Consider the following 25,751-nt stretch of genomic DNA (forward strand, 5'->3'; position numbering starts at 1 on the left):
AGGACCATCTTTGGCGGTGTGCAAGAAGACGGTGTGTGGCGGCGAAGAATGAACCATGAGCTCGCCCAACTCTACGGCGAACCCAGTATCCAGAAGGTAGCTAAAGCCGGAAGGGTACGATGGGCAGGACATGTTGCAAGAATGCCGGACAGCAACCCTGCAAAGATGGTGTTCGCTTCCGATCCGGCAGGTACGAGACGGCGTGGAGCGCAGCGAGCGAGATGGGCAGACCAGGTGCAGAACGACTTGGCGAGCGTGGGGCGTATCCGAGGATGGAGAAATGCGGCCTCGAACCGTGCATTGTGGCGTCAAATTGTTGATTCAGTGTTATCTGTTTAGATGTTAACTAAATAAATGAAATGAACGATTAATCGATTAATCGAAATAATCAATTAATTTTCGACATCCTTATGATGTCGTAAAATTCTGATTAATCGATTAGTAACTAATCGATTACTCACGATTCCTCTCGATTATTGAATCGGTTAATCGTTGGGTAATAATCGATTCAAAATTAATCGATTATCACAACGATTAATCGAAGTAATCGATTAATTTGCGACATCTCTACATTTGATCATCAGCTGTTTAGATCGCTGAGAATTTTTACTTTCTGAAATGAAAATATTCGTTTTGGACAGTGCAACATATTTTGGACACCCTCAATTTAATCTATTCAAAGTCGAATTTTCAATTTACGTATGACAATTATGCAAAAGAAAGGTCTTTTCTTTCGATTGGCATGTTTTAATGAAAAGATTTTTGCGTTCCAAATTCACAATTACGAAGTTATTGTTTACGTTCTGAGATTTTAGACGATGTATGTTTTGAAACGTAATCCGACTACGGTGAGCCAAGCACATAACCATAATGTCCAACAATAAGGTGGATCAATCAGGCGAAACACGATTTACGACTTTTATGCACTGCAGAGGCCACTCCGGCCTTAGTCTGAATGAAATAAATTAGGGTAACGGTACCAATAGTGGAGGTATTAGTAGATCCACAAAAGAAAATATTTTTTTAAAATTGATAATTATGGGAAATTTAAAGCTTTAATATCTTATTCAATAGAAAAACTAATAAATTTGCTAACAAAAATGAGATAGATGTCATTTAACATCAACAATTACCAAATATTGCTTGCACCACTATGGGTACACTGTTCCTTTAGTGGCGGTAAAAATTAATTTTGGTTCCCATAGTGGTGCTATCCATTGGTTTCTTATGAGACTCGCCACGGTTACGGTTACCATAATTAAATTTATTTTCTGTAACAGTGTAAAAATGTTATGCACTACAAATCTGTGACTTTAATGATATATGATATTCTTTAGCTTTTATTTACCTAATAAATACATAACTTTACGAAATACCTTTAATCATTTAGGGTCGATTTCTTCACCCCCGTTTAGTGCTTAAACCAAGTTTAAGCGTATGGGTAAGCATCGCTTAAGAGCTAAGCGGAGGTGAAAAAATTGGCCCTTATAGTCAGGCAATTTTAATAGAATAAGTGCTGATATTTACTATTAATAATCAAGAAAATTTGAAGTTAGTTACATGCTTAGAAAAATTTACTAAAAAAAGCCCTACATTACACCGACATTATGATGATTGTCGTATCTAATTTACTACACCATCATTGATTGGCAGTGCAGTCATCATCATTATCGTCATCAACAACATTGCATGCATCGTATGTTTTGTGCTTCATATCTAGATTTATAAAGAATCAATTTTAATCATTTTAATTTATGATGAAATTAAACTTAAAATATTAATTTCCATAAGAAATAATAATTATTATTAGTCTGGTGTGTATCAGAAATTACAAATTTGAGAGGTTTATAAATCAATCGAAAGAAATGAGGAGGAATTCTTATTTGTCATGCTCAGAAATATCACATGAATTTATGTCTACAAAATGAAGTGATTTTGTCGTGAAATTAAAACACCTGAACACATAGAAGTGCTGACCCCATCAGTCCTTCTATCTCTACGAGTGCGTCATCGTTGCTTATATTGCACTATCGGCTATCGCTGTAGCAGATAATAAATATTTGCACAAAAATCTGTACGCTTTTAGCAAAGCACGGGAAGCATTGGAAGAGATTTTCTAAGACTTGTTGTTTTCTACTTCATTTAGAATGTCCGAAAAGTTTGATGTGGCTGTATTTGGATCGTTAATCGTTGACTTTATAAGGTAAAGTAGGCTGAACGTAAATATTAATGCGGCATGCGATTGATTGGGTTGCTTCGATCATTGTACACAGCTATGTTCCACGGCTGCCGAAAGTGGGTGAAACCCTGCATGGAACAAAATTTGCCACCGGCTTCGGTGGCAAAGGTGCGAACCAATGCGTAGCAGCGGCCCGTTTGGGCAGCCGGACAGCTATGGTAGGAAAGCTTGGTAACGATCCGTGGGGTAAAAATTACTACAACAATCTTCAAGCGGAGGGTGTCAATGTTGATCATGTTGATATTTTGGATGGACAAAATACCGGAATTGCACAAATTAACGTTGCCAATAATGGTGATAATCAAATAGTCATAGTTGTTGGAGCCAATAATTCCCTCCAGCCCAATGATGTCCAAGTCAGTGAAGATGTAATAAACAAAGCGAAGGTATTGGTGTGTCAACTAGAAACTCCAGTCCAAGCTACGATTGAAGCGTTGAAAAACTTCAAAGGTATATCCATAATGAATGCAGCACCAGGCATGGAAAACATCCCGCTAGATCTGCTCAAACTCTGTACGATATTCTGCGTGAATGAGTCCGAAGCAACACTTATAACTGGAATGGTAGTCGAGACAATTATGTATGAGACAAAAGACATCTTTTTAAATTTCTATTGAATCTCAATTCAAACTGATTTTCAGACAAGCTAAGGCGGCCTTATTGAAATTAAGGGACATGGGCTGTGGGACGATCATCATCACCCTTGGCGAGAAAGGCGCGATTTTCGCCACAAAGGATAGTCAAAAGGTTATCCACGTACGACCATTTAAGGTCAATAAGGTTCTAGATACTACGGTAATTAAAATTGTTCAAGCCTTGTGTGCTTTCATTAGTAATTTATATAGGGAGAACTATTAGGGCAGCAACCCCCTATTCCCGTCTGCAATGTTTATAACTCGACTGCGTTTCAACCATGACTAGATTTTTTTGTACATCACTAGAAATCTACATTTGCCAGCCATGTACCAAAACCCAAGTCATACGATGGCAATGTGCTAGAATAATAATCGCAGCCGACGGGAATATGGGAATATATAAATACTGCTCAAATGGTTCGGTACCCTACGTAAGAATGAATATGAAACTCTAAAAGTGTAAGAACCGATGAAGCGTATTCAGAGTTCTTATACTTTCCATTTGAAGAAACTTCTTAAATAATTAATACATCTCCACCCACATAGGGAGCCGGCGATGCATTTATAGGAGCTCTGGCCCATGTCTTAGCTACTCATCCGACCGCCGAAATGGTGGAATGCGTCGCAACCGCCAACCGAGTGGCGGCATTTTCCGTACAGAAGCCAGGTACGCAGACAAGTTTTCCGCGAGTTGATGAAGTAAACCTATCGGCAGGGCTGTCATCATCCGATTTCAGTGAATGGGAATACATTTGAATTGTTTATTTCTACTTTTATTGATAACTGAATAAAGAGTTTCATATTGTTATACTTTTACACACTAGTTTATTCTTCAATTTTGCAAACTTATAATTAAATGTTTTCTATATTAAAACATTAACAATTTTGAATATGTAATAAATTGTTGACACACTAATGTATATACAAACTCTGAATAGTAAGAAAAATGAAAGATATTTAGATAAATTCCAAGTATTTTTGTACTTGTCATACATATTTACCGAGTATGTACTACACATCAATATTAAACGTTAAAGAAGCATATTTCTGAAGAAAAAAAACTAAGCATTCCCATATCGAGGCGTCTGATCTCTGAAAATAAAGTTGTAAAAAACAAATTAGAATCGAAATATAATTACATTCTCAAAAAAAAAATAGACGGGCGGTGAAAAGTTTAACGGTGTAAGTGAAAACCCCTCAGAGCTGATTTTTGGGGTTTAGATCGAGTTACCGACAATTGGTAACCCGCCAATCGATATATCATGGTTCGTCCAATGATACCATGGTTGTCTTGATTTAATGAGGGGAGCATTTTAAAGAAGTCGGTTTGACGAGGGGTACAACAATGATGCTGTCGATTTAGTCGACAAAGGTAAAACATTTATCCTTAAGTATTTGGCCCTTTTGAAAGAATCGAAACACTCTTAACTGTATTTCTTGAATGGTAGCACATGATAGGTTAATAGCTACATTAAATTCAATTTTAGATGGTAATTTGAGTCTACACCCAGGTTTTTTTTACACGGTTTGGTTTTGGTCATTTAAGACCTTCAGGGTCAATGAAGCAATGAGTTAACCCCACCAAAAAATTCAGAAAAAATCAAAGAAAATTCAGGGGGTATTTGAAAAGCTGTAAAAGTTCAGGTTAACTGAGAAATTAATGAATTCCAACCGCGTAAAAAAACCTGGGTGTATAATATTAAATATTATACAAATTTTGTTGTTTCCACATATGAAATTGAAAGTTATCAAAATCTGAAATCTGAATCTGTGATTCAAACAAATACAGAATATGGCCAACTAGGGCTTATTTGGATCTAACAAAAAAAACGCAAATATCGGCTTCAGGTCGAAAATATTTTCCTTTTCTCCCATCGTGTACAGTGGAAAAAAGGAAGAATTTACACGGTTAGAAAAAAGTATCTAACTTTAGGCACTTTTCACACAACTCGCAGGTTCAGTGTGGGTACCAAAAATTAAGTAATTTTTTCATGAGATTATGAGAGAGAATTCACCTAATATTAAGTAAAAGATATTTACTTTTAAATACAAAAAAAACTACCTTAATTTAATGCCCATGTTGAATAGTTTTGCTCACCGTTTTTTGACAACAAAATAAATCTCGGGTACTTTTCCAAAACGGCGTATGTCGCAAATTGTAAACAAACCCGTTTTCAACAGCATATGGCATCAAATTTATCTAAAAATGTGTATATCTTCAAAACTTCATGAAAATGTGTTATTAAAAATTTTAATTAATTTTTTGCAAAACGGTGTAACATCATTGTTGAAAATATTGCACATACACCGCTTAACAGAAAATGTACTTTAAAAAGTTTTTTCGAACAACTAAATAGTTTAAAACGTGCGTCTGCTTGTACTTTTTCATTTTAATTTTCATAAAATTAAGAATGTTGCTTGAATATTCTGATTTTCGTTAAGAAAAACGTTTTACGTTGTTTTTCTCCAGCAAATGTTGTTACGTCGTGTTGTAAGTGTTGCAATTTTTTTGTCGCATGTGCGTGAAACGTTTCAACTTGACGCAACATTTCGACGTATCAACAATGCAGCGTAACATTTCGACGAAAGTAGCTTGACCTCGGTCATGCTGACGTATCAAAACGACGTATGTGATTTATCTGTTGCAGAACGTTGTAACATATATTTTTATCAAAATAACTGAAATATTCACACGCAGTGCAGATTTCAGAGTCAGTGACAATGAACCTTTCCATAATGAATCGTAGAGGTGTATTCAATTGCGATAAAAGTGTTTAGTTTCTAAATAGGAATAAAAATAAAATTTGAAAACTTCCAAGCCCATTTTCTCAGCTTGATCAAAATGTTACATACGCCGATTTGAAAAAGTTCCCGAGAAATAGTGATTGGGGTGATAAAAATAAGTACCAAAATTTTGCTAACAGTGTAGGCAAAAGTGCTGAAAAACTGCTTTGTTATGGTTGATGATACTTGAATATGTTAATACAAATTGGGAAGTTAGCAACGTAAATCGTAAGGAAAAGCAAACATCCAATACCCCTCAATGCATAGTAATTCGCAAACATCTTCATTCAAATCATCATGACACAGTTCTGAATATATTATAACATATATTTTTGTAAATCCGAATAGTGTGTAAGAAAATACACGAAAAATAAAAAAAAATCAATCTAATGTCGACTAATTCTTACACGGAAAAATTAGCCCTTCAAAATGTTACAAAATGTTCGTCCGTGTTTCATCATCGATTGAGTAAAAATAACTTAAATTTGAGTTGATTAAACTTAGTGGTTGGTTAAAAATTAACACGGGAGTGAATCCAAAGTACTCACCGGATAATTTTGCATTATACTTACTTTTGGCCAAGGATGTTTTCGATCATTTGAATTTGTGTTATACTATATAGATAGTGAAATATATACACGAGAGAAGATAAATCCTCTGTTTCCAAACGAACTGTTAAACGTATCTCGCTTAACTTTTCAAAAGGACCTAAGTAACATTTTTTTCATAAATTAATTTGAATAGCACAATCAACAGAAAAACATGAAAGCTTTTGATTATGCTATTCAAATTAATTCATAAAAAAATATTACTTAGGTCCTTAGGTTGAAAAGTCAAGCGAGGTATCTCCAAACGAGCAAGACGTCACGATCTCAATGAAAATATGAAGGAGTGTGATGTCATATGCCATTGGTACATGGTCAAAAAAACTAACCCAACCATGCTTTCGCTCATCCATCGATTATACTATCTATTGGTATACCAAGCACACACAGTGCCCCCTGAAATTTTTTATGAAATACATCCAGGAATTTTTTCGCAAATCCAATCAGAAATTCTTCGAGGCATTCCATAAAAAATAAAAATTATTCAAGAACTAGTCGACCCGGCAGACGTTGTCCTGCATAGTAGGCGAAAATGCGCGTTGTGAACTGCCCATGCGAAGTATTCATACGATGTTTAATTTTAGTTTTTCACGATTTACTCAACTTTACTCGTAATTTTCGCATTAGGAAATATCATATAAACCCGTCGGAAACTATAACCAATGTTTCTGCTGAAGAAATGAAAAAAATCCATCCAGCCGTTTTCGAGTTATGCGGATACGAACACAGACCATTTAATTTTTATATATAAGATTTCACTTTTCTACATACAATTATTCAGGAAAACCTTTGGTAATTTCTTAAGGAATTCCTTTGAAAACTTTATTCCTCTGGACAATCCATTTCTTCGGAAATTTCATGTTTTCTGAATTTATTTTGAAAATTCCTGCAGGAATTCCTTTAAAAAAATTCTAGAACGAAATTCCGAATATTTTTTCAAAGGGAATTTCAGAAACAATTCCTGGGGGAAATTCGGAGCTTCCTATATTTATCCAGTAATTACTTTGGAAATTCCCCCAGGAACTCCTTTAAATATGTCTTGAAGATTTTTTTTGAGAACCTCATAAGAAATTCATTTGGAAATTCCTTCAAAAATTACAGCGCAATTGAAATTGGGAATACTTTCGAAAATTGTTTTACGATTTCCTTCATTTTTTAAAAATAATTCCTGTTTTTCTTAAGAATTTATTTAAAGTTATTTAAGGAATCCCTTTGAAATAATTTAGGGCAAATTTTGTAGGGAAATTTTAAATGAATTTTCGTAGGAATTTTCAAAGGATACCCAACTAACATTTTTGGTGCTAAAAGCTTCAACTTCTAGCCTTTGGCTGTATAATATTTGAATAAAAGCAGCCAATGCTGAATAAAAGAAAAGCCTCCGCAAATAATCCCTTAAACTTCAACTCGACTATTACCCAAATATCTATCAGCTAGTCAGTGTGCTGAATATATTTAATCTTTTATCGTTTATGCAGCTTTCATATAGTCATAAAACAGCTCTGTCTGAATTAGCAACAAAGCTTATCGGTTAAGAGCTCATGTATGTAACTGAGTTGCTTGTTAGCAACTTCCCATATTACGGTGAGTAGCATTCACAATGAAAACGTTTTTGCTGTTGTTATAGCACTAACAATATAGCGTAATGGCGCTATAAATGAACTAACGAAGCTTTTAGGCAACTTCTGTACCTTTGAAGATTACACAACGTTTAAGTAAACCTATTACTGCTTCTTTTAATAGCATATCAATATGGAACGTCAAAACCGCTATGTTTACATTTGATTTTTGTTACCGGAGCTGTGTATGAGCTATTGATTTCTGTAATGCAGCTACAAAGATATTCACCTCCTCTTATTGACTTCTCCAAATAAATGAAAGTGTGCGTGACTTCGCTGTATTCCTGTCAATGTGTGCTGTCTTCCTCCAAAAGTATTCGTGATATTTTTGCCGCAACAAGATTACCACCCACTTTTATTTTATATATCCTACACAGTGACGTTGGTGTGCGAAAAACTACGCTTGGAGAACTCAATAGCAACTGACAAAGCGCTGTCATTAATGCTAGTAGATAGCGTAAAAAAACAAGCCTTTTTGAAGCGATATTTCTGTTGACGGCTACTGTTAAACGATTAGCAGCAAAGTAGCATCTATACAGGTCGAGAAAATGTTGCCTAAAAACAATTTCAGCGATTGATGATGGATAAAAGTTAGCCAACAGAACATGCTGATAGATGTTTGAATAATGGTTGAAATAATGCTGAAAGCATAATTTTTAAGCTTATGTGCTGAAAGCAGCATGTAGGCCTCTTTCTAACGTTTATACAGCATGAATCTGAAAATAGCGTTAGTAAAACAACCTATAAGGTATGCGAAGAAGCACATCCTTAATTTTCTTTGTTATTTACATATGTCAAAGTGACGGTGATGACAGAGCAGCGGCCATTGAATCAGGAGATCAGGAGTTCGAATCTAGGTAGCAACAAAATTGATATTTGAGTTTTCACAAAAAAAAACATTGAATAAACTCCCGAAATTTACTCTCCTCTCAAATAATATTTAATCAAATTGAATTCAATGGCTGTATAAAACTTATTTAACAGATTCAAAAAATCTGAATAAGCGCCATTGAAGCGAATTATATTACTAAATGGTTTAGTAAAGATTGAGAAAAAACTGTGTAACATGCTGTAAAGTAGTTGTGCAGACACGTCAAAAACAGCTGAATAGATTCGCCAGATTTGCTGGTAAAAGCATTGAATAGAAGTTCTTGATCATATGTATAGCACACATATTCAGCTTGAAGCCGTATAGACGAGTTGAAATAACATTTACATTGACATTAAATGTTAGTTGGGTAGAGTTTTAGAACATTCTTAATAAATTTTTGAAGGAATAAAGGAATGAAGGAATATCCAAAAAACTTTTAAAGGAAAATCCGAAAGAGTTAAATGAATTCCGTAAGGGAATTCTAGATAAATCCGTAGGGAAGAAAATTTCGAAAAAAAAGAATCCGTGTTAAAAAAGAATCGGGTCCATATCAACAAATTTACACCTATTCGCGTTCATTTGAATGCACTGCAGTAGTTTTTGCATATTTTTTTCGAATTTGATTTTTTTGGCATAATGGCCATTTGGCATAGTTTTGCGGTGTCAAATTAAAAGCCGTTTGGCATAATAACCATGTGGCACAATTTGTATGTCAATTTGTGGTGTCGAATTGAGGAGTGTAAATTAATTTTCTGCTCCTTTTTCGCCCTCGTCCGCTTCTAGTGGACGGGATATCAGGAGGTCGTGGGTTCAATTCCAGGCTCGTCCCTTTCCTACTTTGTATTTCTATCTTAGTGCTTTCCGTGTTTCACGTTCTACCAAAACGATTCCTACTGTTATAACCTTTCACACAATCCCAAAAACCTCCCGTGGTACCTATGAGAGATCGTAGAGTTCTCTGCATCTTTCTTAAGTAGGTGTGGCCAGGACAGATCTCGACTATTGGAGAGCGCATTGCTTCCATCTAAGAGATAATGATTACAGTAGGTGTTCGATAACTGCAAGTCATTTAACTGCAATTCGATAGTTGCAACAGTTTTGCAGTTATCGGACCGCTACACTTCAAACTGATGTCAAACTCAATGACAGCTGCATTGCGCTGCACATTTAGATGCACTTTTATTGCATCTGACGTCGATTGACAAACGTTTGACGTCTAGAATGCGTTGCAGTTATCGAACGGCATTCGATAACTGAAATATAAACATTTTGCAGTTATCGAACGGCTACTGTAATCCCAAATTATTATCTGTGGTAACGGATGAAAGTGATGTTACTTTCATACAATAGTCTTGGCTTGTACCACCTACGAATTTGTGCGAATTGCTCAATGCTAATGCTAATTTGTGGTTTAGAATTGAGGGCCGTCTGGCATAATTTACACATGGTTCCATGGTGTTGAACTTAGAGGCCTGAATAAGAGAAACGCGGATAGGTATGTGCCGCCAATCGAACCGTCAAAAAACAGCAGCCAATCGAGCAGGAGACCTGTCAAGCAGCCAAAATGTTGGCTCAAATACTGAAAACGGCCAAATTAGATTTTATGCCATTTTTAAATAAACAAAATTGAATGTATTTTACATTAGTTTGCAATAATATATGCAAGTCATTTATAGATTATGAAATGAAATTCCATTGTTTATTGGATTCTATTGTTATGTGATGTGGACACATAAAATAGCGGATTGTGAAATTTTATCTACATAAACCATTTCTTCCTTTTCATGTGTTGTTCTTTGATGAAGAAGATTGAATGCAGTGTTGGCAGAGACATCTTTTCTATCCGCGTTTCTCTTATTCAGGCCTCTAGTTGAACTTAATTATAAGATTGAAAAAACACCTTAATAAAGATAAAAAAAAAGACTCGGTTCCAAATTAATTTCCTCTTGGCTCAACTCACATGAGATACCGAATAATAGACCCTTTGATATACAGTCGCCTCTCTACATCTCGATATTCAAGGGACCATCGAGATAAGGAGAGATCGAGGAATGGAAGGAAAATTGAAATGGGTAGGGGAAACCGCCAAATGTTGAACGGCTAATTTTGTCGCCTATTGTTGAACTCCCATAAGAAATGCACGTGCGTTCAACAATAGGCGAAGAAATTAGCCGTTCAACATTTGGCGAATTACCCTACTAGATTCAAAAAAGCTCGTTGCTATGAAAAACGACAACAAAACAAATGTCATCTCTTGTTGTTCATGTGTTTGTTATTGTCCAATGTCCAAAAATCGTCTAGTAGCCTAGAAATATGAATATATCGACATACGGAGAGAGAATCCTGAGCAAAACATGTCCAGAACACATCGAGATAGACAGATATCGAGGTAGGGAGGTTATCGAGATGTGGAATGCCCAAATGTGTTTAAATCGAAGGGACCGAAAAAACCATCGACATAGGGAGAGATATCGAGATATAGAACATCGAGATGTGGAGAGTCGACTGTAATAATCATTCAACATAACACGCACCATTGACCGAATAAATGGTAATTTTGGCAGAACTCAAAGAAAATTGGCCAGAATCTCCAGAGCTACTAAGCGGAGCTGAAACGGAGAAGGAGAAGAGACATACAGCTGTCGCATGTATGAACTCATCTGTCGGGGAGTTCAACGAATGGTACATAGGCCAATCCTCATCGTACATCGAGCTCGTTAAACGAACTGCCTATTGGTTACGATATCTCAATCTGTTGCGTACACCACGAGATCAACGGAATCCGCCGAAGTTCCTTACAACAGCGGAGCTGAAGGGAGTAGAAGTCAACCTGGCGAGGAGAGTTCAGAAGGATTTTTTTGTGGAGGAATGGAAGGCACTATCAAAAGGAGATTTTGTTCCGAGAAGGTCGCCACTGCGTTGGTTCAACCCGTACGAGTAGGAGGACGACTAGCGCATTCAAAAGAGACAGAGGATACGAAGCACCCGATGGTTTTACCAGCACGCCATCAGTTGACACGGCTGATTCTACATTATTTCCACGAAAAACTACTGCATGCGGGACCGCAGTTATTATTGGCTACTGTTCAATTACGTTTCTGGCCGCTTGGAGGAAGAAGCGTGGTGCGAAACGTAATACACCAATGCATGAAGTGCTTTCGGGCGAAGCCATCATCAATCGAGCAGTTTTTGGGAGAGCTGCCAGCGCCACGTGTTACCGTATCCCGACCATTTTCCCAGACCGGAGTAGATTATTGTGGGCCATTTTTTGTCCGGTCAGCACCCCGCCGCCCAGTGGTAAAAATGTATGTCGCTGTGTTCATCTGTTTGTGTACCAAGACGGTGCATCTCGAACTTGTTTCGGACCTGACTACTGACAGGTTCATCCAAGCCCTGCGCCGATTCTCGGCCAGAAGAGGGAAACGCAAGGATTTGTATTCCGACAACGGCACAAACTTCGTAGGAGCGCGGAACAAGTTGAAGGAATTGGACGAGCTACTGAGAATGAAAGAACATCGTGAGGGTGTGGCGAGATACTGCTCAGAACAACGAACACGATGGCATTTTAATCCACCGAGTGCTCCTCACTTCGGAGGCCGCGGTCTGCCAAATTTCACCTGGTTAAGGTAGTAGGAGAAAACCCGTTTCCACCCTAGGATTTTACCACGTTGCTCGTACTGATAGAGGGTTGTTTAAATTCAAGACCGTTGACGCCCATGTCGGACGATCCCAACGATCTGGAGCCATTAACACCGTCACATTTTTTTATTGGTTCAAGTCTACAAAGCTTACCGGACAGATGGAAAATATCCAACTGAACCGACTGGATCGCTTTCAATTGATACAGAAGCTGCTCCAAGATTTTTGGAAGAGGTGGCGGCGTGAATACCTGTGCCAGCTTCAGGGAAGAAATAAGCTATGGAAACCACCGATTAAGATCGATGTTGGTGGGCTAGTGATAATTCGGGAGGATAATCAGCCTCCAATGAGATGGAAATTAGGCCGAATCACTGCTATTCATCCTGGTGCAGACGGTATTGTAAGAGTGGTTACGTTGAAAACGGTGTCCGGAATTCTCAAGCGTCCCGTAGAAAAATTATGTTTTTTGCCATCTCCGCATTCAACAGACAACCATCAAATTTAAAGAAAATCCAGCTCAACCTTCCCATTTCCGTTCCCGTCGAAGAGGATATTATATTTATCTTTTCAGCAATTGAAGCAATTCCTGGGTGGGTGAGGATGTTGGATTATTACAAACTTCATCCCTGTTCATCACCAAAAATAAATTTTATCCACTGTACTCTGCTGTTGGAGCAAACAATAGACCTCTGACCGTCCAGCCAGTCAGCCTGCGTATATCAAGGAAAGCGAAAGTGATATCGCCTCGGTTGTAAACAACCATTCGTTCCATCTAGAGCTGATCGCAATTAGAGCTTGGGTCATTGTCACGGAGAACGATTGAGAAGTTGCCCACCTGGATGCACAGTGGTGGATATGCTGCGAGAGATTGGCTGTGACTGAAAAGAGCGGGATATCACTCGTTTTTGGCCAGCCTCGTTAAATTGCGATCGTCGTTCAGGAGATGACGAACCAACCATCCAACTACGCTGTTGGCGCGCCGGTTTTAGGCCAACGAATGGCCAAATGTATATTTGTCGGTAGTACATAAGAATAATTGTCAGATGTTAAGTGTAATAAATGTAGATCTTTATAAGTGTTTTTCCTAAATATAAGGTGTTTCAATGTAACCGCGAGTGTGTAATTTATAAACTGAATAGAGGAAGAATTGTGCCCCTAATAGGATCCCCATTGGTTAACGTATCCAATCGAGTGTTGAGGAGCCACCACTGCTATTAAAGGAGGATATTACCCGGCAACAAAACATTTTGGTATAGAGCTACAAGTTGCATTAACATTGTCACGGTATAACTCGTATGTAGATTGCAAACTAAACAACAAAATCATGAGGATTACTGCTTCTGGCAACGCTTATTTTTATCGTAAGGAGGGAGAGGATGGAAGCAAGAGGCCAGTGACTGCGACACTTTCATAAGTACCACGGAGTTGGATATTGAGGATGGTATTCGTTGGATCAGCCAGAGGCTAGCAATGTGACCATGGTACCTTATATTAAGTAATACACCACGAGAAGGTATCTACCCGGCGAGATACAAGTTGTATCACAAAATTATGTTGATAATTACAATAACATTTGTTGTTTAACATGAGCCCGAAGTTTTCTGTATAACAGCCAAATAATTATATAAAATAATCTAATTGACTCCAAGACGGTGAACTATTTGGACTCACAAAGCTTATAAATCTTTGGTAGAAACATTTGTTTGAAAAATATAACACTGGGGGAAGTGGAAAAAGGGGGTAAGTGTAAAAATTGACTGCCTTATTCTGCGCAACTCCTAATTCTGCGAACTTTGACACTAAAATTTTCAAGAAAATTATTTAGCTCTTTTTTAATGGAATGTTTTCACTGTCATAAGACGAGTTTAGAACAATTCCATTTAATTCTACCACCTCGTAATACTTTTACATATACGTATCTCGACCTCAACTGCAAGGTCGTGTTCAGTGTCTCGTAGTAAAGTCGAGTCAAGTACGAGACACTGAAGACGACCTTGCAGTTGAAGTCGAGTCAAGTACGAGACACTGAAGACGGCCTTACTGTTGAGGACGAAATATGTATCTGTCAAGATATAATTAAGTGGTGGAATTCAAGGGGATTGTACAAACTCGTCTTATGACATGTGAAGGAAACATATATCAAAATGCTGGAATAAAACATGAAGAAAAAAAATGCGAAGATAGGTTATCCGGAAAGAGACAAGTGATATCTGCTACTTGGTCTTGCGCACCGCAGCTCACTGAGCGTTTTTAAACTTCGAGGTATCTAATCTAAATGTGTATACCACGTGACTAGCACGAATAATTTTGCTCGAATAATCGACATAATTCCCCACTCGGAGATTTCCTATAGGTCGGACTGGCATTCCACATTTGAGAAAATAACACTCTGGGCAACATTAGCATTTATATAGGGCTGGTCTTATTATTCGCGTTGGATTACATTTATTTCCATTCAATATAGATATTCGATTTGATCGGAACAAAAAATAACCTTTTCATCAATGGCGAACTTTGGTAAGCAGGGCAAAACTTGACTTGAGACTTGACCATTGACATGAACACACCAGATCTGGAAAGTTGTCTAACGGAAAAAATGGATCGTCGAAAGCAACTTGTGGCGATGGCGAGCAATCGGATAATGGACTTGAAAATGAATAAGATCTTTGTGCACATACATCATACACACATACAGGCATCATCTCAATTCATCGCAGCTGAGTCGATTGCAATCCCATGAGTTTAGGTCTAATTCGCCAGGTCTTTAATATAAAAGTTCGTTTTGGAGCGGACGTTTTTTTTTATAATTAGCGTACAAGAACAGTAAAACGTTGAAGTTAGATAGACTTTAGGAAACATAAATGGTACTAAACACGTGCAAAAGTAATGAAATATTTGTATAAATAATGCTGTCCAATGAGCAGCTCGAAGTAGCTCGAAGTTGTTCCCGTCCTGCTCGTTCTTTTTTGTCAACAAATGGGCATGAGCAGGACAGGGAGAAACTTCGAGCTACTTCAAGCTCTCATTGGACAGCACTAATGTTCAAAAGCATTTCATGAGACCAAAAATTACTCAAACTGGATGTTTATTATTGTGCGCTGAATATGGAACATTTCAAAATATGTGCGCAGAATTGGGAACTATATGGCAATTCACAAATCGATCAATAATATATATTCTTAGGGTCGATTTCTTCACCGCTTAGTGCTTAAACCAGGTTTAAACGTATGGGTAAGCACCGTTTATGATAAGCGGAACTGGAAAAATTGACCCTTAGTCAATTTAATCAAAATTTTAATGATTTATATAGTCTTCCCTGGATTATAGTTACAAAACTACTTCATAAAGGTATTCATACATTATTATGGTTTCTCGATAACAGCGATTTTATTTCTAAATTTTCTTAAATGCGCAGAATATTATACCTCCACGGTATTTTCAGAATCCACCTAGTAGAACGTTCCAGAGAATAGTATTACAGAACAGGCAGAATAAATCGAATCTCCGACTCCAACTATGTAGTTCTTTTTTTTTCACCTGGCATTGGAAGAGGCAACACTAACCCCACCCAATTCTACCTCCCGACTACACCTCTATGCATAGACGTATCTCGACCTCAACAGTAAGACGCCGTCTTCAGTGCCTCTTATCTGACACGAATTTAAGTCGAGTCAAGTACTGGTCATACTATCGAGGTCGGAACACATATCCACATATCAAGTCACTATCAAGTGGTGGGACAAAATGCAAGAAGGAAATAGACAGAGATGCAGGAAATTTTAGATGAAACAAACTCAAACTAGGGGGAATGACGGCTTTGGTAGGTTTTGTTCTATTATTGTCAGGGTTTTTTAATGACTGATTATGCTCAAAACCCCCCAAAAACAAAACCCCCCCTGACAATAATAGAACAAAACCTGCCAAAGCCGTCTTTTCCCCTATGTCAGCGGTTCTCAACCTGGGGTACATGTACCCCTGGGGGTACCTCGGACAAAAATGCATAATGGCGGATAAAGTTTTGATAATTTTGTTTTTTTTTTGTTTCAAAAAATTGTCTTGTACATAATATGCATGGCGATCAGTAAATCATGGCCTACTGAATCCTGCCCTCTACAACCAGTACAATGCATGAAGGGCTGTGAGACAAAAGATCAAAAGGGCAAAACCTCAAATGATCAAAACAGAATGTTGAATAATATGTTAAGAATATGATTATTAACTAAAATCTAGTGTCTACAGATTCAGAAGCCTCCATTTGAGAAACATGAAGATGTTTTCCCGAAAAGCTTAGTTGTTTGGTTGCGAGAGAATTGGAAACGATTCTCGGAAGCCTCCTTCCAAGATGCCCGGAAACTTCCTTCCAATTGACACGGAAGCCTAATTTTAAGAAGCTCGGAAACTATCTCCCACGAGGCCTGGAAGCCTGTTTTTAAGCTTTTTTAAACTTTTTGATTTTTTTTAACTTTCTTTTTTTCTGCTTCTTTTAAAATCTTCGGAAGGATCTTTTCAAGGGGCTCGGAAGGCATTATTCAAACCAAACCGAGCCCTACCTTAATCTATTTTTCGAGCTAGGACAATAAGTTGTGGTATCTTTACTAATGATATTCTAGAAGGAAGGCAAGGATGTGGCTAGGACTAGGACTCCGGCCAAATAACAGTATTACTGTTCTGTTTTCTCAAGGATAGATTAATAAGGGGCGCGCCTTCAATGAGATTGTTCTCTGTGAAGGGTCTAAATGGAGTAATTCTACATGCACTTCTACACTAAGGATACGGGGAAGGCTACAATAGATCTAACAACTGGTCGCAGTGGCACACCCGAACAGGAAAAATAAAAGGCACTTTTCAACAGGCTCGAAAGCCTTCTTTTAAGAGGCTCGGAAGCTTACTTTCAAGAAACTTGGAAGCCTCCTTTACAGAGGCCCGGAAGTATTATTTTAGGCTTCCATATTTAAACTTTCTTTTTTTCTTTTCCCCTTCTTTTAAAAGGCTCGGAATGCTCTTTTCAAACGGCTCGGAAGGCTCCTTTCAAGTGGTTCGGTAGCCATCCCTTAAAAGAGGCTCGGAATTCTTTTTTTTTTTTTTCAAGCGGCTTGGAAGCGTCCATTCAAGATACTTCGAAGCCGCTTTTTAAATATATTGCCAGCCTTCTTTTAAAAGGTTCGGAAGACTTATTTTTAAAAAGGCTCGGAAGGCTCTTTTCAAGAGGCTCGGTAGTCTCCTTTCGAGTGGTTCGGAAGCCTAATTTCAAAAGGCTTGAAGCCTCCCTTTAGGAGGCTCGGATTTTTTCGTTAAAGAGGCTTGGAAGCGTCCATTCAATTAGAGTCCTACAAGAAGAGTGACGTCATGTGCCACGTTTGACAGGTCTCCTGCTCGCTTGTAACGCGCATTTGTGTGGAGCTGACATATGATTCAGTTCCAATTTTGATACTTGACGACACTGTTATTATAGTCACTGTACATTCAATATACTCCAATGCCTACTTTTAAGTGGCTAAAAAGCCGCCATTAAAGAGGCTCGGAAGGCTCAAAAGTGTTTATTCAAGATACTCCGGAGCCTCCTTTCAGCGGCTCAAAAGCCGCCATTCAATAGGCTCGGAAGACTCTTCAAGAGGCTTGGAAGCCTCCTTTCAAGAGCTCGAAAACATCCCATCAAGATGCTAGGAATTCTTTTTTAAAGAGGCTTGGATGCGTATTTTCGAGAGGCTCAGAAGCGTCCTTTCAAGATACTCAGAAGCCTCCTTTCAAGTGGCTCGGAAGCCTTTAAATCAGTGGCGTTTCCCTAGCCTCAATCTACCTGTGCACTGGCTTTAAATTTAAGTAATTTGTGTGCGGAAATGCATAGAACAACTAGATTTTGTTAAGTTAAAGCGGCTCTGATAATTTTAGTTTCAATTTGGACCGCCAAAATATCAAAATTTTCATTTTTTGTGTCAGTGCACAGGTAAAAAGTGAGGTTACGCGACGCCACTGCTTTAAATAAAATGACTCCTTAGGTCTTTCAAGAGGCTCGGAACTCTCTCTCGGCTCGGAAATCTTTTTCCAAGAGGCTTGGAAGCATTCAGGCAGCTCAGAGACGTCTTTTCAAGATGCTTTGAAGCTTCCTTTTAAGTGGCTCGAAAACCGCCTTTCAAGAGACTCGGAAGCCTTTCTTCAAGAGGCTCGAAAGGCTCTCTGGGAAGGGGCGCGGAATCCTGCTTTCAATACGCTCGGAAGCCTCCAATAGTCAAAAAAGTTCTGAAGCCCGATGTATGAACTTTATTTGAATTAGGAAGTTTCAAAGAAAATGAAAATTTTAGAAAAGTTCATAGAGAGCCAAATATTTCGTTAGTCCAGGTCCACTTTTCATATATCTTAAGGGCCTCGATTATTTTCATTTACAGCATAAAAAACATAGGGGGTACCTCAATTAATGTGAAAGCTCGGAGGGGTACCTCTCAAGAAAAAAGGTTGAGAACCGCTGCCCTATGTGAAAATGAATCGGAGGAAGTAATACCAGTTGATACCATAACTGGTATTACTTCCTCCAATACACTTTCACATAAAGTAAATAAAACTTTAAATTAGATTGTATTTAAAATGATTCTGGCTGACACAAAAATTATCGAAGTGACATGTCCTGAAACACGGTTTACGTCTTTGTGCCTTTAAAATAAGGCGTGAACATTTTTTATTATCTCTGTCTCCTCAAAATTTCATCTCCAAAATTTTGTGGTTAATATTTTACCAGAAAAATATATTAAAATATTGAATTTCCATAGACAATATGATGGGAAACCAATTTTATTAATTTATGCTATTTTCATTATCGAAAAACCAATAGAATAAAATAAATTAATATTTGTTCCGGCCTAACTTTGTACAAATGAAATATTTAGTTGCTTATCAACTTCAGTATCTCCGGAGACGAGCCAGCCTCGGGCTGAAAGTCTCCTTAATAAAGACACAAAAAAAAACTTCAGTATCTTATACATTTTTATACATGACAAATTTCTTAAACTCTGCTCCCTAAACTCTGCCCTCTGGGACGGGAATGAAAGACATGTCATTCATTCTGCGAACCAGTTAAAGTGAAACAAAACCACGACAACCGCAGCCGATGTCATTCAGAACGTGCTGTAGACCATGTTATTCCCCCGCAATCAATTAATTAATTAATAAACAATTCGTTCACAACGGGTGATTAATTTTTTCTATAAAATGTTCATGTTTTAATTTCTCCTAAAATTTAGATATAAAGACTAATGAAACAGTACTTGCGGTTAGCACTCTTTCATGGCTTTGAGCTACAAGTAATTGAACTCGATTGTGGTTTGCGTCTCGCACAAGCTGAAACAAGAAAATTCATGTTCATGTTTGGAAAATGTTTTTGAACGGGCGATACGAAACTTCTACTGCAGCAAATAAACCGCCTGGGACTGTTCTTGTTTGTTTGGTGCATGAAAGTTAAATGTCATAAAATATGAACGTTTGACAAATTATAGTTTTTTTTCGGTACTTTTTTCAAGTCGGGTCTCAAATCCCGAGTTGAACATCGGAGTGACAATCTTATAACTTCCTGGTCATGAACATTATTTCGCATTCCAATAGAATATTTACCAATTCCAATTCAATGCTATCAAAAATAGTCTTGCACTAATAATAATATTGTGATATATTGTCATCATTTTCTGTGATATTGAGAGTTTGCTACCCTTTGGGATATAATGCACTGTCATTCCTAACAAATCTGATTCATGTAAGCCGTTCTCAGAAAGTCGAGACAAATTGTTCCATCATTTAACATGCGGCTTGTTGAAAAAATATTTTGTAGGTGATTTTCGGAACAGCTGATTGAAATTTTGTTTGCAATGCAGTTCCGCTGACAGAAACCTCATAAAAATAGAAATACCAGATATATAAATTTTATTACAAGGTGTAATACGGACAACCAAGAATAATAACCTCAACGTGACAATGAGAATTCGATGGACATCATTTACTGAATCTATTGAGACAAAATTGATCGCGATAACGTGAATTTCATTTTGTAATATCATAATGTTTGACATTTCCTATTTATTGTACGCTTCTTAAACTTACGATCATTTAAAAAAAGCCTAACTTTATCTCCTATTAGACATGCTCATAAATAACCAGTACTGTATGCCCTAAATAAGGGCAAGACTCAATTTTGGAAATATAAAGACCCACCTAAAACCGCATGTCAGGAAAGTAAAAGCAATTCGTTCCAGAAATAAACGATAGTTACCTTTTCGTGCATGATTCATTACCGACCACTGAGAACCACCTATCATAGGCTCACAATCTGCGAAGCGTCTGTACGGGCTTGTCCATGCATCTCGGCGGCATTTTTGTCGCATGGGTGGTTCTGAAGTTATACTCGATAAAAACATAAACTATTTACAGGCTGTCGACACACACCGCGAAAACTGCGCCCTTTCCACGAATTAGGAGGCAGATAGTTCCACGCAAGAGCTCTTCAGATTGACAAAATCAACCACGGCCAACAGCGTCTCGATGTCTTGGGTGCCGTCCAGCTTGCAGGGAGCTCCCACCAGCTGGCAGTTCTTGCCGTCGACGTTGATGAAGAATGTGTCGTTCTTGAATATTACCGCCCGGTCGTACTGCAGGTTGAACTTGCCCGGGGTGGCCGTCCTCCGCCGGAACATGATATTGCATGGCTCGTAGTTGCGTTTTTCCTCCTCGCTGATAGCACGGTCCTCCACGTCACCGTTGAAAACCTCTTCGCCTTCGGCGGGGAGTATTTTTCGCTTGGTGAGAATGATTTTGTGGGACCACTCGGAGGAGGGCAGTTGGATGTTGGCTGCTTCGTTGCCCAATCCTATCATCGATAGGGTAAACGACGGCCGTTCCGGTTTGTTCTCGGCATTGGGGATGTTGATGACGTACCTGGAAGAAAATCGGAACAAGAAATGAAAGATAGGTTTTTGAACAATATTTACAATCAATGCAGACATACCATGTTTCATAGCAGGTGATTTTCTTCATCTTAGTATTACCAGAGGAGGTAATCGCAGAGACCGATCGCTGCACTGCTCCGCCGATGGGTTTGTTAACAGCATTCGAAGTGTTCCGTAGACCAACCGAAGAAATGATCGGTCGCGGAACGGTTTTGACCGGTGAATTCTTTCCCGGCGATGCCGATGTGGACCCGGGCGATGCTATCAATTTGACATTATTATCCGGATCCGTCAGGTCGATCGAGTAGTGCTTGTTATCGCTGTTGGCGACTAGTTTCGCAAAGGGACGACTGTCGCCCAGCTTCATTGTGGAGTTCAAAATTCGAGGGGGCCCTTTCTGAGGACTTGACGATCCGGACCGATTGAGAGATGTCGTCGAACCCATCCGACCATTGTTGTTCGGCTTGTACACATTGTTGTTATTCGAATTCAGCGTTGTTTTATTCAATGGAACTGTTTTCGTTAAGCCAGGTCGAGACGAGTTATCAGTTGGATTGTTCGGAGGCCTTCCACGACCTCGCACAACGGTTGGATTGACAATCTTTTGTACTTTGTTTGCCGTTACAATGTTGGTCTGCAGCATATCTTCGAAGTCTACTTCTTCGTCCTGCATCACATTGATGACCGACGGTTTAGCGGCGGCATTCCCTGCCGCAGATTGCTTGGCGGAACCGCTTTGTCTCCCTCGTTTGCCTGACCGATTGAGCCGCAAATGGTCCAAATTAACCGGTCGCTTCCGTTCCAAAATCGTAGCCACAAGCTGATTGTTGGTTTTTGGTTTCTCCGACAGGGGTGGTTCGTATGAGTCATCCGAATAGTCACTGTCGCTACTTTCAGAGGAGGAGGAAGCATACATATCTTTTGGAGAACTTGACCGATTCATCGCCGCTTTACGGACGTCAGGCGTGCTAGCCGATTTGTTTTTAATTATGTCGCCGATGTTGACGATCCGAATGGTTGCTTGGTCGGGCTTGTCCTTATCCTTCCCTTTGAGATCCTTGGTGGAAGGATGTTTGGGATGAGCAAGATTTACTTCTGACTTGCTTTTCTTGTCTGCTAGAGTGGAGGCAACAGATGGTTTGGGCGTGGATTGAGCCATCGGTTTCTGCAAAATCTTGGGGCCAGGTGTTTGAATCGGTCTCGTGCCTACCGGCTTCCCAGCAAGCTGCTTCGTTTTGTCGAGTGCCGGCAAGCTTACTGATTTGCTCATGGTGGCTCTGGTTGTTAAAGTGTCCTTCCCTGGAGTCTTGGTGGGAGCGGATGAATCTTTCGCTTTGGAAAATGAGCTCTGCGGTGAAGCTGTGGCTAAACTCTTGTCCGAAGCTAAACTTGATCGAGTGCTTCTACGGATGGGTTCATCATCGCTCGATTCGTCATCGTCCGAATCCAATGTGATGGACAATTTGGAGGCTTTTGGAGGACGCCCTTTCATCTGCTGCGCCTTGTGTCCACTGTCGTCTGCACTCGAATCCGCGGCTTTGCGTTTTGTTCCAAGAGCGCCGACAGGTGGAGTTGTTTTGCTCACAACCGGTGCTGGCATCGTCTTCTTACCCATCGGTGGAGTAATTTTGCTGGCTACTGCCGGCGTGATTCTGCTGACAAAACCTGGTTTTACAATTTTCTTGGCAATAGGCGAGATTTCTTTAGCAATCAAAGGGCTTTTCCGCAGGGACTTTCGTCCTAGGACCGGGGCCGTTTCCCGACTGATTCCAATTATTTGGACATCATCGTCATCATCCTCTTCTTCGTCGTCGTCGTCTTCTAAAGCTGTCGATTTGTCCGGTTGCTTCTGCCGTTTATCCAATATCGATTTCTCCACGTTATGCTTCTGTACTGCCACCGGATTAATTAACCTTTTAGGCCCGACCGGTTCCGGCACTTTTGTGGATGATGATTCCGGTGCTTTCTTTCTGGTCAGCGATGTTTTAGACTGTTCTTTATCGTCAATTGCCTTGACTGGTGCTTGCTTGTCTGGTTTCACTGGCACCAACGGTCTGCTTTGTTGTTTTGGCTTTTCTGGCTGCTTCTCCGGTTGCCTCTCCGGTACTCTACCTCTGACGGGAGTTTTATCTTTGGAAAAAAGAGTCGAATAATTGCAAGATGGCAATAAAATTAAAACAATTCAAAAAGGTCACATAATTAGTTGGTTCATATCATTTGCATCAAGCAAAATAAATAAAATAATTAAAGAAGGTAAAAACATACAAATAACGAAGAAATACAGTAATATCCCGATTTTATCACCCCCTGGTAAATTTTGGGGTGATAAAACAGGGTATGTGACAAAATTGGAAAAAAATTACATTTTTTCAATTCATTCCACAACTATGAATCATTTTATGCCTTGTAAAGGCCAAATGCGTGAACGGTACCCGTTATTTCTTGTCGAAATTGCTTACAGAATATTTCCCAGGTACTCAGAAGTCGTTTGTAATAAACTACAGGCGGTGAAAGTTATTTCATGAAAATCAATGTTATTTTTGGTATTATTTACGAAAATAAAAAGAATGACACAATTTTTTGGGGTGACAAAATCGGGTCGAAAACGTGACAAAATCGGGACGTGATAAAATCGGGTCGAAAAGGTGATAAAATCGGGGGTAGATAAAATCGGGGAGTGACAAAATCGGGTCAACACTGTAGTAGGAAAACTATTACAAAGAATAATATGGACATGAGTAAATTAGATATAATAATAGGAAGAAATAATTAGTTTAAAAACAAAGTTAAATGAAACCAATATTTAGAGGTAAAAAAATGAATTGGAAACACAAAAGAAAAAAAATGAGCCAAGTACAAATTGATAATATATACAATACAAATAAAACGATTTAAAGGAAAATCCATACGCACAGAGGCACGAACAATACCTTTTACAAGTGACGCATCCAAATCGAGTTTCCTCTTGATATCCTTATTGATCGGAGTAATAACCACGCGAGCTCTTCCCATGTTCAGCAATGACAAATCCATCTTTTTCATAACTTCTTTGCGTAGATTTTTCACGGGCTCAGTTTTGGTAACTCCCTTGGGAGGGCGTCCCCGAGGTCTAGCACCCGGCATGGGCGGACTTGTTTTCTTCGCAGCAACCGCCACAGAGCTGGTGCTTTTCCTACCGGCTGCGGATTTCGGCGGAATGATCTCCTCATCGTCATCGTCATCCTGTCTGTAGTCATCTTCGCTGGCATCGCTGTCCGGGCTGCTGGAGCGCGACGATGATTTCGAGGCGGTGGCCAACACCACACTATCGTTGAGATACTTACGGTTGGGTTTGATGGTACGACGGGATCGACCAGCCGTCAGGGTTACCGTGGTCTCCTCCGGTGGGGGTGAATCTTCCCTTTTCTTCAATCGAGGCATTATGAACCAATTGTGGCCACGGAGCTCTCTAGATAGGATGAGAAAATTATAGTAATTGTAATTGTTTAATAGTTAATTGAATAGAGCACACAAACTTAGCAATATTAGGCTACACAACCTATTTTTATCGAATCGGGGATTCATGAATGGTATCATTTATAAGTTCAGCAACAATTATAACCAATAGTAAAATAATGTCTTCTATCTTCCTTTGTTTGTTCGCAATAGTTTTTTTATGGAGCTTTTATTCATTATGCAAAACTAGCTTACATTGCGAAATTTCAGCCACATTCCAAAAACCTTCTAAAACCTGGTGATGCAGAAGTCTAATAAGCTTAAACAATTTACCGCAAACATAAATGAAAATAATGATTGAGTATAAATAATTCTCCTATTCGTCGTTTCTAAAAATTAATCAACGCAATCAAAAGCACTTTCACCCCCACCTACCCTTACAACCTAATTTCCGTGACCTGATCGTAAAACGATTCAAATTAACCCAACAGAACATCGCATTTCATTACATTAATTTATTATACTCACAGTATTTAATGAAAATTAATTTCAAACACCAACAAACTCAAACGTTTCACTATTTGTTTTCCCGTCACAGGTTTCTGCCTTCCGCGGCTTGATGCGATTGCGAGTCTTGATGTTTTTGTTTTACGTTTTGTCGGCGACGACGATCGCAGCGAAGGCTTTCGCCTGTTCCCGCGCTCACGACTTCACCGTTCTATCCGCCACCACCACTGCCGCTTCGGCTTCCCAAGCGCTCTTCCCCTACGTCGCAGTTGGGAAACTTTTTTCACTCAGTTCCCGGACGGTAATCCGTTTTGCGTTTTCACTCCACCGATTCCGTGCGCCGAAATTCGTGGCGCGTCTTTTTCGGATGCTGCAGTCGCTTTTAAATTGCATCAGCAGCCAAAATTTTAAAATTTCACTCCGAACTGACGCGTCCGAACTTGTCACTTTTACTCCATAATAACACAAACGCATCCGAAGGCGTTCTCAAATCAAA

At 39.0% G+C, this 25,751-nt stretch overlaps 2 protein-coding genes across 4 annotated transcripts; one reads left to right on the forward strand and one right to left on the reverse strand.

Moving 5' to 3' along the window:
• The first annotated feature begins 1,535 nt into the window (after nt 1–1,535).
• Nucleotides 1,536–3,690, forward strand: LOC134223301 (ribokinase-like). 2 transcript variants are annotated; one of them, XM_062702450.1, is made up of 5 exons: nt 1,536–1,551; nt 2,147–2,203; nt 2,274–2,819; nt 2,881–3,034; nt 3,421–3,690. In XM_062702450.1, exons 2-5 carry the CDS (start codon nt 2,148–2,150, stop codon nt 3,628–3,630), a joined length of 966 nt encoding a protein of 321 aa, XP_062558434.1. In that variant the 5' UTR covers nt 1,536–1,551; nt 2,147; the 3' UTR covers nt 3,631–3,690. The 2 variants fall into 2 exon arrangements, with proteins under 2 accessions (XP_062558434.1, XP_062558432.1); XM_062702448.1 differs by lacking the exon at nt 1,536–1,551 and adding an exon at nt 1,749–2,074.
• On the reverse strand, nt 3,626–25,751 carry LOC134223300 (nucleolar protein dao-5). 2 transcript variants are annotated; one of them, XR_009982517.1, is made up of 5 exons: nt 25,277–25,751; nt 24,244–24,761; nt 21,373–23,443; nt 20,641–21,302; nt 3,626–3,966 (listed from the first exon to the last, which is right to left on the reverse strand). XR_009982517.1 is itself a non-coding variant. In XM_062702447.1 (4 exons), the coding sequence occupies exons 2-4, from the start codon at nt 24,731–24,733 to the stop codon at nt 20,840–20,842; spliced, it is 3,024 nt and encodes a 1,007-aa protein (XP_062558431.1). In that variant the 5' UTR covers nt 24,734–24,761; nt 25,277–25,751; the 3' UTR covers nt 20,278–20,839. The 2 variants fall into 2 exon arrangements, 1 of the variants encoding a protein (XP_062558431.1); XM_062702447.1 differs by lacking the exon at nt 3,626–3,966 and having other exon boundaries at nt 20,278–21,302.

The sequence above is a fragment of the Armigeres subalbatus genome, chromosome 3 (assembly GCF_024139115.2).
Source record: "Armigeres subalbatus isolate Guangzhou_Male chromosome 3, GZ_Asu_2, whole genome shotgun sequence".
Taxonomy (NCBI): Eukaryota; Metazoa; Arthropoda; class Insecta; order Diptera; family Culicidae; genus Armigeres; species Armigeres subalbatus.